A 13,962-nucleotide genomic window follows, 5' to 3' on the forward strand; every position below is an offset into this window, starting at 1 on the left:
ACAGGAGCCTGCCGGAAGTGGCCTCGGCGGAAGAGTCGGAAGGGGGTTCGGCGGACCTTTCCGGGCGCCCCGCAGCCCCGCCGCCTTGGGTCCGGCGGCGCCATGAGCAGCTTCGGCGGGAGGATGCGCGAGTATCCCCGGCTCTCCATCGACCGCTTCGACCGCGAGAACCTCCGCGCCAGGGCCTATTTCCTGTCCCACTGCCACAAAGGTCCGCTCCTGCTGCTGCTGCTGCTGCTGCTGCTTCGCCGTTTCCCTTTCCTCCTCCTCCTCCCGCCCTCACAACAGCCCTGCGAGGGAGGCCCCGCGGAGAGTCACAGCCAGGGGGCCGAGGGGGGACGAGCCCGCTCTCCCCAGGGCCTCGCCCAGCACTCCAACCGCGACACCTCACAGCCCTTGGCTTATGCTGCCCCCCCAACATCCTTCCAGCCAGTGTTGGTCAACACCGAAGTAGGGAGCGCTTTGCTTTTGTTTTACTATTTTTCATTCTTATTACTATCCACTGCCGGGGCTTCGCCTCGGGAAGAGAAGACTCACAGAGACAAGTGTCTTTGAGCATGCACCGAGTGCCATCCTTTCTTCTCAGAACTGCCGCCTTCATTGTGTTTCAAAAGGTGCTGCCCGCCTGGTTGAAACCAGCTGCTGGCAAAGCTCTCCTGGCAAATCTCTGGTCCTGGACATGCTCTGCCTGCTGATCTGCGCCTGCCTCTGCTGACGCCCCAGAGCCCTTGTCCCTGAGCAGTAACAGGAGAAGTCTGTCCAGCTCCTGATACCTGCCAGTGCTCAGGTTACTTTCCAGGGATATCGCATAAAGCCAAAATCACATAAAGTCAAAACATTTTGGGTTTAATGACAGGTGGGATTGATAAACTCTACCCCCCCATGCACTCCCCCCATTTTAATTTTTGTTTTTTTTAATTGCCAAGTGCATAAAGCTGAACCCGCACAAGTTAAATGCTGATAAGTGGAGAGTTCCCTGTAATGGCATTCATTGCACACTTCAGGAGAAGGAGGGGTTCTGAATTGGGCTGCAGTTCCTCAGAAAAGGATCCTGTCCCCTGAGCAATTTGTGCTATTTCCTGAGCAACTGTTTTAGAAGATTCTGGGACAGGAGCATGATTTAACCCTGCTTCTCTGATCATGCTGACGCTTGTGCCTGTCCTTCTGGCCTGTACTGAGGCCCAAGACTGTTCTTAGCATGGCGGAGTTCTAAAATAATCTTCCTCTTTTAATATGTTAATATTTAGATCACATGAAAGGCCTGAGAGCTCCTTCCCTAAAAAGAAGACTGGCATGCAGGTAATGAAAAGGGAGAAAGACGTGTGTGAGAATAGGCTGGGACCTGTGGTGAGTGAAGGGATAAGAAAGCATCAGCACCTTCTCAGGCTGATCTCCTTAAGGATGAGAAGAAACTTGTTTTTATTTTAAACATGGAAGTTTAGCTTCTCATATTCTGCAACTAAATACAGTAATCTGTAATTTATAAAATGACCATAGTAGATTCTCTGATTTACTGCATATACACCCTTTTGCTTTGTTTGTTACCTGAGTTCTTAGCATTCTGTCTGGGTCCTTAGTAAAAACTACAATTTCACTTCCATTTCTCCCATGTGGGTAAGTGTAGCTCAGATTCTAAGGATTTCTCCCTCCCCTTTCCTGCCCAGTTCTTAAATGTAGTTTTAGGATTCATTTATCTATGTGTGTTTTACACTGCACTTTCTGCAGTGCATATTTTTACATGCCCTGAGAATTGTAGCCAGCCTTTTCTATTTACCCCCTAAATGTACTCAGCTAATGCAGGGAAGGTGCTGGAATGTGGGATTCAAATCTTGGAAGATGAGTAGTTTGGGTAGAGCAGTGGTCAGCAACCTTTTTCAGCCGTGGGCCGGTCCCCCGTCCCTCAGACCATGTGGTGGGCTGGACTATATTTTGGAAAAAAATAATGAACAAATTCCTATGCCCCACAAATAACACAGAGATGCATTTTAAATAAAAGCACACATTCTACTCATGTAAAAACACCAGGCAGGCCCCACAAATAACACAGAGAGGCATTTTAAATAAAAGGACACATTCTACTCATGTAAAAACAGGTTGATTCCCGGACTGTCCATGGGCCGGATTGAGAAGGCAATTGGGCCTTAGGCATAGCTGTCAACGTTTCCCTTTTTTCAAGGGAAATTCCCTTATTCCGAATAGGATTCCTCACAAGAAAAAGGAAAAGTTGACAGCTATGGCCTTAGGTTGCCTACCCCTGGGGTAGAGGCAAAGTTGTCTAGCTAGCAAGTGTGTGGTGTCAGATGGGTGTCTTCTGTCTGTAGGCAGGGGAAGAGACTAAAGGGCATATAATACAGCAAATGATGTCTGGGATTGCTTACTTCTCCCTCCTTAAGTCACAGACACCTTTGCCATATCACAGACTTGCTTGTTGAAGGAGTTTGCAAGGAGGCATGGGAACTACTTTTTGTTTGATTTTTTGGATATTGGACAACCACCATTTGCTTTTTTGTGAGACATGTATCTCTTTTTTCTTCAAAGCTTAAAAGTTCGCTTGTATTGTTCACCAGTAACAAAGGAGTTGCTGCTAACTAATCCACGGTATAAATTTTGGGAGAATCACATTGTAAGTTGCCTCTTTTCATGTGTAGTTGAAGTAAACAGACACTATTAATGCATCTTAAAGCTGTTATAGCTAGCAATGTCAGCAAAAGATGAAGCTGCCATAATCCTAAGGACAGGTACCCCCAAACTCGGCCCTCCAGCTGTTTTGGGACTACAACTCCCATCATCCCTAGCTAACAGGACCGGTTGTCAGGGATGATAGGAATTGTATTCCCAAAACATCTGGAGGGCCGAGTTTGGGGATGCCTGTCCTAGGTGGTGAAGTCCATTTAAACTGTGTTGTAGTCGTCATCTTTAATTTTAGTATGTCTACTCTGAGTAAAACTCAATACCACCCTAAGCTTTACTTCGTTCACCTGTTGTGTCTTAAAATGAAATACAAAGGTGTATCTTGGGACTTCCTTCCTTCCTTTAGACTGTTCAGTCTCAGGTTCTCTCTGCCCTGGCAGAGCCACAGAAGGAGATGGTGGCTCAGGTCTCTTCATGCAGAGAGAACTTCATGATGATGATGATGATGATGATAATAATAATAATAATAATAGTTTATTTATATCCCGCCCTCCCCTGCCGAAGCCAGGCATTAGCATTTCATCTCAAGCTCCTGTCTGATATACGGTATGTTCCAGACTTTTTGTGGAGCTTCTGTTGGTGCAGAACAGAGGATTATTAGGCTGCAAAGAAATTGTGGAACATGACTCAAAAAGGAAGAAACTTGGTGAAAAAAATTGTTTTTTTGAATGAGTCGTATTTCTTCCTTTGCTGGGTCATGTTTTGCAAGAAGTACCCATTAACAGTTGCTTTTCGTAGATCTGAGGTCCCTCAGGTGCATGTCCTCAGGCATTCTGTGGGGCCCACAACAGTTTCCATACAGGTTTCTTAGATTTTGACATGCCCCCAGGCTCCAGAAAGTTGGGGAGCCTTGTCATAAGTTAATGGCTTACCTTCCACAGGCATGTGCTTGTCTCCTGATCCTAGCTATTACCATGCCATTAAAAACATCTGTTTTGTACATGCTGTAAAAACAGTTCTCATCACCTATAATGTGCCTCTGTACATTTGTTTGTCTGTCTGCTGTAGGTTTCCATTGAAGTTGAAACTCCAACGCAGATTTCTCTGGTTGATGAAGCATCTGGTGAGGTAGTCAGTTATGTTGACTGTTTAACATTTTAATATTTCACCTAAGTAGGTAGGAGTGCTAGTTACTCTTTGCTCTGAAATTCCAATTTTGGCCAACAAAATGGAAGCCTGCTATCTTTTTTACTTTCTCCTTGTTTGTCCTAATTTCCTCTCTCTTTTATACTGTGCTTTGAAGTCTTCAGGTTTCTCCTCTTTTCTGCATCTTTATAATAAAAGTATATGCTAATAGCATATGGCACAAGAACCCATGCCACCAGGCAACTTCTAGCCCATGCACCTTACTGGCAGGTGTTTTTCAGGCACCACTAATCAGCTGGTGGTCTGTGCCTGCACAGCTCCTTGCACAGCACTTCCCAGCCGCCACTTCTCAGGACTTCCCCAGGGCTGGTGATCAGCAGATTGTCAGTGCTAGGGAAGCACTGGACATGTCTTGCCAGCACCATTTGAATTCACAGAGCAAGGGCAAAAGTGAGTTGTTGTGACATCAAGCGACTGACAGGTCAGCAACCTGTCTCTCTCCCCACCCGCCTGTCATACCTGGTGAGAGGGAGAGGTACGGAGATAAGGAGTGGCTCCACTGGCCAGATTCCCATCCTTGATATAAATGAAAGTCAGGGGCAGGGCAAGAGCCTGTGAGACTGGTCTCTCCCCACACCCCCAGGCCACGGGGTCCTATCCCCAGATGCCTTGCGCGCACAGGGTTCTGTTTCCCACCTCCTTGTCTTCACTCTGCACAGCAGCCAGGCAAAAACTATTCATTACAAAGTTAACATGAAACGAGTCAATGTCTGTGTGTCTTCCTTCCTTCCTTTGTGTCTCTTTCCAGAAAGAAGATTTAGTTGTAACGCTTCTGCCAGCCGGCCATTGCCCAGGATCAGTTATGTATGCATTTTTCTTGCCTTCAAATAATTAATGGAAATCAATATGAAAAATATATGTCACAGTGGGTTGTGGTTCTATAAGAATTAAACTGCGGTTAGTTTATTTTGGATTTGTTTACCAAAGACTGACTTCCCCCACTTTCCGTCCCTGGTTATGGGCGTGGGGGCCTTTTAATGGGATGCCTTGGTCTCGCACACCATACCCAGGCAAAATTGCAGTTTGTATTCATATTTATTACTATTTATTAATGAGTTGGTCTTTCGACATAACATAGAATCAAACACAGTACAAAATAAGATTTAAAATACAATAAAAACAGAATAAACAAACGCATGGCAATGTTAGTTGAACCAGCAGCAGGTTGCAGAATGGGAGAGGGGGAGTGGTAGAGGGACTTAAATTTCTCTTTTGTCATCCTTTTCTAGTGGTTATTCTGAACCAAAAAGTGAAGCCAGGATTTGAGGTTGTTTCTGTAATTAAGAGAGAATCCCATTGGTGTTAGCTGCAGTTAATGCCAATGCTGATGGGAAATGAAACTGCACTTACAGCTTGGGGGAACAGGGCCTTGTTTGGTTTTTTGTGAGAACTGGGGAGAGCCACAAGAGCGAATGCACACAGTTACAAGCGTGATAAGATACTTGGGGCATTGCTCCTGTTTATATGCCTCTTCGTCCTGCTATGTGCAATCGTCTGCTGCCCAAGTTTCTTAGCCGAAAACCAGTGCCATAGCCCACTCTCCTGGCTTTCACCATTCCATTGTTCCGAAACCCAGCAAAACCCCCAATGCTGAAACTGACAGCAGTGCCTTTTCTCGTGCAGGTTTCTCTTCCAAGGTGAAAGTGGCACTGTGTTGTACACTGGGGATTTCAGACTTGCCAAGGGAGAAGTGGCCAGAATGGAACTTTTGCATTCGGGGAGCAGGTAATGGATTGTGGACCTTTCTGGTTTGGCTTCGTTGCCCTTTGATTAGAGGGTCAGGTGCGTGACAGGCAGAACCCTGTTCTGTTAACCCTTTGCAGGTACAATAACTTGTAAATGGTATGCTTTGCACGTGAAAACCACTAAAACACACGGACCCTGAATGCAGACCTCTTAAACCTTTAGAGAGCAGTCACAGCTTTGGCCCAGGAGCTGACAGAAAGGAAACCCCGGAGCCTTAGCACTTGCATATTGCCTTCCATGGCCACAGTGTGCCGTGGAGATTTGGGCACTGCTTTGGTAGGAAGGCTGCTTGGTTTCTTCTAGGTGCATTCATTTGTGAAGGCAAATGTCACCTTTTGGATGCCAACAGAAATACGAGTATGTTGCTGCGTAACACGCGACTGATAGCGCTGTGCCAAGCACAATCTTGAATATTGAATTTCTCTCTTACAGAGTGAAAGACATCCAGAGTGTGTATTTGGATACTACTTTCTGTGATCCCAAGTATTATCAGATCCCCAGCAGGGTAAGTATAATTTGAAGGAAGAGGTTTTTTAAACAAACAAAAAACCCAACATGCAGCTTGCTTGCTTGCTTGCTTGCTTGCTTGCTTGGCCAGAATTCCGCTTGGGACTTTTAGCACTCAACTTTTCAATGGGAACTGTAGTTTATTAGGGGTGCTGAGTGTTGGTAGGTGCCCATGTCCTCCTGGAGTGCTTTGACCTGACTGAAATGTTGTCTTGAACTGTGTCGATGCCTATTTCTCAGCTGGATGGAGGACAGAGAGAAGGGGCAGGAGGGAGGGAGAAACATTTGACTTGTGCGTACCTCTGGCCCTTCCCACTGCTGGTATGTGGACCCTGAAGCCCCCCCCCCCCCATGTGGAAGGGCAGCCCTTGGCCAAAAGAGGCTCCCTACTCTGCCTGCACAAAGTGCTTGGTTTTAGTGGCCAGGGATCAGTTGTGGGCTCAACAGAACGCAAATCCGTTTAGATCTGCTATATGCGAATGCCCTGCAGTCTTTTTCCTTCAACAGGAAGAATGTATGAAAGGCATATTAGAGTTAGTGCAAAGCTGGATCACCCTCAGTCCTTATCATGTGGTGTGGCTGAACTGCAAAGCAGCTTATGGATATGAGTATTTGTTCACAAATCTCAGCGAGGAGCTTGGAGTTAAGGTAAGATTGTCGTTCTGAATACAACCCCTTTCTGAATGGAGCACAACCATGATCCCTCCTCCCCACCGCAAGGCAAATTCCTTGAGAAGGAGAAGCTTGCTGTCTCTTTTCTCAGTTAGTCTACAACAGCACTAATAATGGCAAACTTAATTTCCTAGGTGCACGTGAACAAATTGGAAATGTTTAAAAACATGCCAGAAATCCTCTACCACATCACCTCCAATCGGCACACTCAGATTCATGCCTGTCGCCATCCAAGGGTGCGTATCTGTCAGCATTTGACACCCCCCTTGGGTGTTAAGTGCTAGAGCCCCTGGGGGCTCCATGTTAAAGAAGAGTCTGGCTTTGAAGAAACCAGGAGATGTTTGGCCAAAGCAGCTTTCATATTCTTATTTGGAGGAAAGGTTTACTTTCCTATGGCTTTTCTAAAACGACTATTCACAGCGCCATAAAATGAACTAAACCAAAATAAAACTAAAGCACAGATGAGAGGACAGTAAAGTATCACTTTTAAAAGCCCATCAGGGAAGCTATTAGACAGGTTCCCCCCCTTCCGCCCCTGAAAACACCACTCTGAAGGTCAGTCCTGGGTTGGCTGAGTGGAAGGGCTGTAGCTCAGGGACAGCGCACAAGCTCTGCACATCTGGGTAGAGCTGCCTGATGCCTAAAATACCAGAGAGCTGCTTCCAGTCAGAGTCAGCAACACTGAGCGAGGTGGAGCAGTAGTCTGACTTGGTGCAAGGCAGCTTGCTGTGTACCTTCAAGGGGAGGGCATTCCAGGAACGGTTGCCACCTCTGAACAGCTGCTCCTGAGCCCCAGCTGATCCCAGAGGAAACTTCAGGGAGGCATGTGTTGGTGGAAAAGTACCTTGCAATGTGCAGGATCCAGGCTGCTTAAGGGCTTAGAGATGCTACTCAGCACCTCCAACTGAGTCCAAAAGCACACCAAGTGTATTCAAAGCATGTCCGGTGCTAAGAGCATAGAGAGAAGCTACATTTCTTCATAGCTGTGATACTACGTGTCAGTCTAGGGTGCTAGTGGGGGGGGGAGGAGTGCTGAGCTCCCCTCATTGTGCGATGCTCCTCAAAATATTGCAAAGACCGCCCTCCACCCCAGTTTTAGATGCACGAAAGAACAAACATGGCTGCCCAATAGAGCTGGGCAATATGGTGACACATTGGATGGGCTTCTCTCTTCATGGTCCCTATACTGTATGAAGCTTCTGATCCTCAGAGCACAAAGGCATCTAGGTGATTTTGCATCTGTTTGAAACAGGTTTTATGTATGTACTTTTATTTCTCTCAGGGTTTAATTGTATTTTAATGCCTGAATTTTCTGTTTTTAGCAGTATTTGTTTTTATCTGTAAGCTGCTTTGAGTCTCCTCAGGGAAAAATGGGGTATAAATGAAGATGTTATAATATTAGAATAATGTAAGAACTCTGGTGCTCTGTCTCCACTAGGTGGGCAGTCTGTGCACAGGAGGCAGCCAGTAGTGTGTGTGTGTGTGTGTGTGTGTGTGTGTGTGTTTGTTTGTTTGTTTCCATTTCTCACAGGGAAGCAGAGGAAGGTAGTAGGTAAAAGAATTTGCAAAGTTACATTAGGTATTGAAAAAAGGATGTGCTTGATCTGCCCGGGTGCTACAGTTAATGCTGTCTCTATGACAGGATGATGAAATGTTCCGAGGGAACAGGTTGCCTTGTGGTATGATTTCTCAGAATGGAAAGCGGTTGCACATAATTAGCGTCAAGCCATCCACAATGTGGTTTGGAGAGAGGACAAGGAAAACAAATGTAATAGTGAGGCAAGTACTCTTCAATTTTTATTTTTATTTTTAATTCTCGAGCAGTCCAGAGCATGGAGCAGCTACTCTGCCAGACCCCATTCAAGGTGTTGCTGCCAGTAAATAAAGCACTAAATGACCTAATTGTGAATGCAAGAGACAGCTTTCTCCCTTCCAGAGGAGATCAGGCAGTCCCAGCCCACGCTCAAGTGAAACTCGAGGGCACTTTTATTTGGGAGAAGATGGGTACATTTAGGTGCTGCAGTTTTTGTCACTTTGATTATTGTATATAGTTTCCTTGGATTTTATGTTAATAGCTGCCCTGGCACACATGGCAGAATATAGATAAATACAGGTATCTTTATGTAGGTGTCAGCATGACTCTGCAACTGAAAAAGGTCCCTATAGGGTCTTGCAGTGATGAGTAATAAGGTGGTCCCTGCCCTCTGACACGATCTAAAACACATGACACAAAACGAAAGTGGGGGAAGAACCAGCCTTGGGCTACTAGTTTTAAAGTCCTTCTCGAGTGTTTTCGCTGCCCTTAAAGGCTTGCAGGAACAAGGTGCTCCTTCTCTGGCCTGTGGGTGGGGCTTGGCTGGTCTCCCACTTTCCGTGATATTCTTCCAGGAAGGCAGGATATCAATTTTTATATGTGATCTGCTTTTTATTAAGGTGCTGATGCTGTTCACATATTGATAATTTAATTTCTGGTTTCTGCTTAGGACTGGGGAGAGTTCATACAGAGCTTGCTTTTCCTTCCACTCTTCTTACAGTGAGGTATGTATAGTATTTGTTTTGTAAAATGAACCCCTTTTACAATATACAGAGCAGCCTTTACAAGATTTTATATTTAGATTTTGTAGCCTTTATAGGATGCATTTTGGGGGTTAGTAAAAGTACAATAATGATTATTCTTCATCTTTATGAAGCACGTTGAAGCCACTATATGTTATCTTGGTAATCCTATAACATCCCTTTGAGGTCAGCAGGTATTTTCTCTATTTTATAGGCAAGGACTGAGGTTGAGGAGGATGTAGTATGCCTAGGGAAGCACCTCTTTCCTCTCATTGCTGACAGGAGACTTGAACCAGAAACTTTGTAGCTTGCTGTCTTCGACTCAGCCCTGAAGCTCCACAGCCTGAAATAGGCAAAGGGAGCCAAGCATTAATAAACGTCCATAGATTTCACATGCCCCCTGAATGGCTGATTGTTTTCTGACGCTTGCCGCATGAGAAGGTGGCAGCATCTGCCTCCTGGTAGGAATGTCCACAATAGCAGGTGCTGATTCAGAGTGTGTTGTCCATCACATTTGGAGTCTGCCCGTCATCCAAGGATTCCTGCTTCATTTAAGCCCCTTAATGACCTACTGGCTTCACCCCACTGAAGTGGAACTTGAGAGATAAAAAGTGGCAGCCTTAAATGGATGCATATGTCAGAGAGAAAAGCTACAGATGTCTGAGCAAAGGGGTCCTCATGCCTGCTGGGGCCATTCTACAAGCACAGCAGTCTTGTGCGCAAATCAGAATGCTGATGGAGCTTTGACTGGAGATGATGACGTGGTGAGACACAGTGCCAGCGTGGTGCAGGGGGCAGAATTGGAACTGGAGTCATTTACCATGTCGGCTATGAGAGTTTCGCTCTCAGCCTCATTTCTTTGTAAAAAGAAAAAAAGCCTCTCAAAGCAATGGCAAATCACAGCAAAAAAAGGACTGCAAGCCAGGTTTAAATGCAGAAATTAATTCCTCCTCCAATCCTATTTTGTAGATTCAGGATTTCTTGAGCTACATTCGCCCGGTGAATGTGTATCCCAATGTAATTCCAGTAGGTGTGACAGAAGACAAACTTATGGAAATGTAAGTTTCTGTCTTTTTCTCTGGCTCTTTGCTGCAAAGATGTTTTCTAACTAGTGTTGAAAATGACACTGCCTTGTATGACTTATTTATCTGTTATGCCCACTGAAACTGCTCAATTGAGAAAGCTTTATTCCTTGTAGTAATTTTCCATCTCTGCTCTGCATAGTAAAACAACATGCTGTCATTGTCCATATCCACAAGTGAAAGCCATCTTCATTATGAAAGCAGCATCCTGTTTCTGCTGTCTAGTAACATCAGGGAGAGGAGCTTAGGCTCTAGATAAAGAAGTATGTTTAAATCGGTTTTATATAGATCTATTTTTATGACACAACCATACTTTTAGGGAAGTAATTTACAGTAGTAATTCATTTATCTTGGGCCTGGGTTGGGCATTCCCCCCCCTTCCATAATTATAATAAGTCTGGCAAAGTACTTCTGGTTATCTTAGCAGGGTTGTTGGTTGTTGTTTTTTCATTGAACACCTGAATTTTTGTAAAGTTCAGTGTAGTATGCAAGTGATCTGAATTTGCTGAAAATTAAAGAGGAACTAATGAATGTTTCAGAAGTCTAAAGAGCTACAAAATTCTGTATTGCTTCTTCTCAGTTTAAAGCCATTATGTACATCATACAACAAAAATAACGAGCTGAAATATAAACCACTTGGAGCACTGAAGAGAGCCAAACCCTCAGAAATAACAGACACAGGTAAGAGAAAGGCAAGTTTTTCTCTTCCGTGTCAGATGGAGATGGCAAAGGAAAGGACTCCTGTGGTTTTGAAGCAGTAAATCATGTTTATTGCATGATTATGTCATCTCTCTAATGAACTTACTACATTTTTAAATTTCACTTGCATCTCACCCTTCTAATCAACTCAACACGGCATGCATAGTTGCTGTCCACCCTCCAGCTTACATTTCCAACACGCCTGTGGGACTTAGCTTACACTAAGTGAACATGACTAACCTCAGGTCGCCCAGTAAACTTCGTAGCTTTAAGCAGGGATTTTGCTCAGGGTTCCCAAGTCCTAGTCTGACATTCTCCACCTGTACCCTCTCTCCCAAGTATCACAGTGGCTCCCAGCGAGTTGTCACCCTGGTTAGCTTGGAGTCCAACAGTCCAGACATTGGTTTACAGCCTCATAGGCTGCTCAGCTGATTCAAGCATGCAACAGAATCCTGGACTGTCCCCGTTCTGATGAGGGAATTGTAGACAAAAGCACACCAATGGTAAATCTCTCTGCATGTAGAAAATAGCTGGGAGAAGTTAGGCAACCTGTTCCTTCATGCTGTGGTTTAGAAGGCCCCTCCCCCCAAATGCTTGGAAGTTTTATAATCCAGGGAAAGGTGTCTTATGATGGTAAGGCATTTGGAGATTGGCTTCAAGTCATCTTACTACCTTCTCATGTTCCTGGTTTTTTTGTCTTGACAGATGGTGGGAGTGATGATCTCTTTGATACAGAACTGATTCCTATAAGATACAAGATTCCAAAACTTCTCCCAGAAATGACAGCATCTGAAAATAGGCCCCTTCCTGATAACCATCAAGATGACAGCGACAAAACAAGTTATAGGGCAACTTCCATGCCAGCCCCTTTGAAGGTAGATTTCATAGAGTGTGAGGAATCCAACGGTGAGGATGACGATGAGGAGGAAGAATTGGAGAAAGACATGGTTCTAGATGAACTTCTGCCACCCAGTGCAGAGTCTGCCACTGTCTTGCCAAATCCAGGATTGGTCTGTTCAGAGCCCACTTGCAAACAAAACGAGGACCTGGAAGTGCCCAAGTGGGATGCCTACTTTAAGCGACACGTAGAAGACACAGATGCCTCTGAACACGAGGACTATGCTCCAGCTCCCACAGATTCTAGTGAGCCTCAGTCTCCCAACCTGTTCAGCGATAATGAGGATTTTAGTGATTCTACCCACATCTCCTCCCAAAACTCTTCTCAGTCAACACACATATCTGAACAAGGTAGCCAAGGGTGGGACAGTCAGGCGGATACTGTGCTCATTTCCCCACAAGAGCGAAAGACTGAGTCCACCCCTTTAAAGAGAGGAGCAGAGCGAGCAATGCTTTACGCATCTTGTTTCCCTGCTGGGGAAAACCGAACAGACATGCAGAGTTGCAAGGCTTTGGCTCACAGTGCACCTTCTACAAACAGTATTAAGTCGGATCGCCAAGGCAGAGCTCAGGAGGCAAGTGCAGCAGCAGCAGCAGCAGCAGCACCTACTCTGATGCCAGGTGTGCAGGCTGAATCAACTCCGGAGAGGAGCAAACAAGGGAGTTCGGGGCTGCTCAAGCCTGAGGACCAACTAGAGTCTCAGAGCTCTTCTGACTTTGAAATCCCCTCTACCCCCGAGACAGAGGTTCCTAAACCAGACCAGCTATGCAGCCTGTACAAGAAGCTCGCAGCAGGGGAAAGTCTGCTCTGATCAGGTAGCAGAAAGAGCTATCAACTTTTTTCTGTCATGAATGAATGAATGACGTGATTCCTCAAATCATGTATTTTGACAGTTGACCATGTGCCACTTGAATTTTTGCTTTTGTAACTTCTAATTTTTATACTGAAAATGCAAACTATGATTCTGTTTTTATAGGAAGTTGCTTCATTCACACTGAGAGAACCTGGAAATCTAACTGAACCATTTGCACTCTGAATTTTAGGGTTCAACAATAGAAGTAAGATTTGATAATATGACCTTGGCAATCCTTTTGGAAACCATGGCTCTAAAGTCTGCTTGGATTTTAGTTTCTCTTTTCTGTGATCATTCCAACACTTTAATACAGATACCACTAAAACTTTCGATAACCCACACACTAGTCTTTTTTACCAGCAGAACAAAGCTGCCATTATTTAAAATTCTCCCTTTTCCTTAAGGTCTGTTAATCTGTTCTTTGCTTCAAATATTAGTCCAAAACCAGTAGCACCGTCATATACATTTTACTGCTTTGGGGCCAACCTGTGTTCACAAAGGACACTACCGTACCATTTTGAAAATAAAAACTATAGCCCAATTGGGAGGCAAGAAAATATTTAACAAAAATAGGCAAAGACTGGTTGCTGTAACAGTGTGTCTAGTGTTCAGGTCATGGGTTTGACACAATCAGCAACTTTCCTCCTTTCTCACTTATCTTCCCAAATAATTGCTCAGATGTTTACTAGCCAAAACTAGCTGGGCTTGAAACAACCTCTGGCATTCAGAGGAGTCCTAGAGGGTTGTGAGTGGAGGAACCATCCAGGCGTGAAGGGTGCCTCTCGGACAAGAACACAAGAAGTGGAGCCCGTCTTGATTATTTCCATCGTTATGTTACGATATAGAAGCAATGCAGCTGTGAGCTGCTAGCTTGAAAACATCACATGATGGAATGTTGGGACTGTTCCGTGGGAAACAGAGGGATAGTCAATTCACAGTGCGAAGCACCGGAATTAGCTCAGAGTGTAATATGAGCTCTTCCTTTTGTTCCTGTACAGGAAGTACAGGAAGTGTTTGTCACTCGACTGCTGGAGATTGAAGAGAGCAGTCACTTTTTTTGTAACGCTGCAAAGACAGAAATAAAGGCATGTAAATATGTTTCTGTCTATCTC

General features: G+C 44.9%; 1 protein-coding gene across 4 annotated transcripts; it reads left to right on the forward strand.

Moving 5' to 3' along the window:
- Positions 1-34: 34 nt before the first annotated feature.
- On the forward strand, positions 35-13,946 carry DCLRE1C (DNA cross-link repair 1C). 4 transcript variants are annotated; one of them, XM_081023571.1, is made up of 14 exons: positions 40-211; positions 1,248-1,299; positions 2,539-2,623; positions 3,700-3,759; positions 4,586-4,641; positions 5,461-5,562; positions 6,016-6,088; positions 6,598-6,738; positions 6,897-6,998; positions 8,405-8,541; positions 9,246-9,300; positions 10,288-10,376; positions 10,981-11,081; positions 11,805-13,946. In XM_081023571.1, the coding sequence occupies exons 1-14, from the start codon at positions 103-105 to the stop codon at positions 12,806-12,808; spliced, it is 2,166 nt and encodes a 721-aa protein (XP_080879697.1). In that variant the 5' UTR covers positions 40-102; the 3' UTR covers positions 12,809-13,946. The 4 variants fall into 4 exon arrangements, with proteins under 4 accessions (XP_080879698.1, XP_080879697.1, XP_080879699.1 ...); XM_081023572.1 differs by lacking the exon at positions 6,897-6,998 and having other exon boundaries at positions 35-211; XM_081023573.1 differs by lacking the exons at positions 40-211; positions 1,248-1,299 and having other exon boundaries at positions 2,533-2,623; positions 3,700-3,754.
- The last annotated feature ends 16 nt before the right edge of the window (positions 13,947-13,962 follow it).

This window comes from Podarcis pityusensis (assembly GCF_964106645.2).
Source record: "Podarcis pityusensis genome assembly, chromosome: 10".
NCBI lineage: Eukaryota > Metazoa > Chordata > Lepidosauria > Squamata > Lacertidae > Podarcis > Podarcis pityusensis.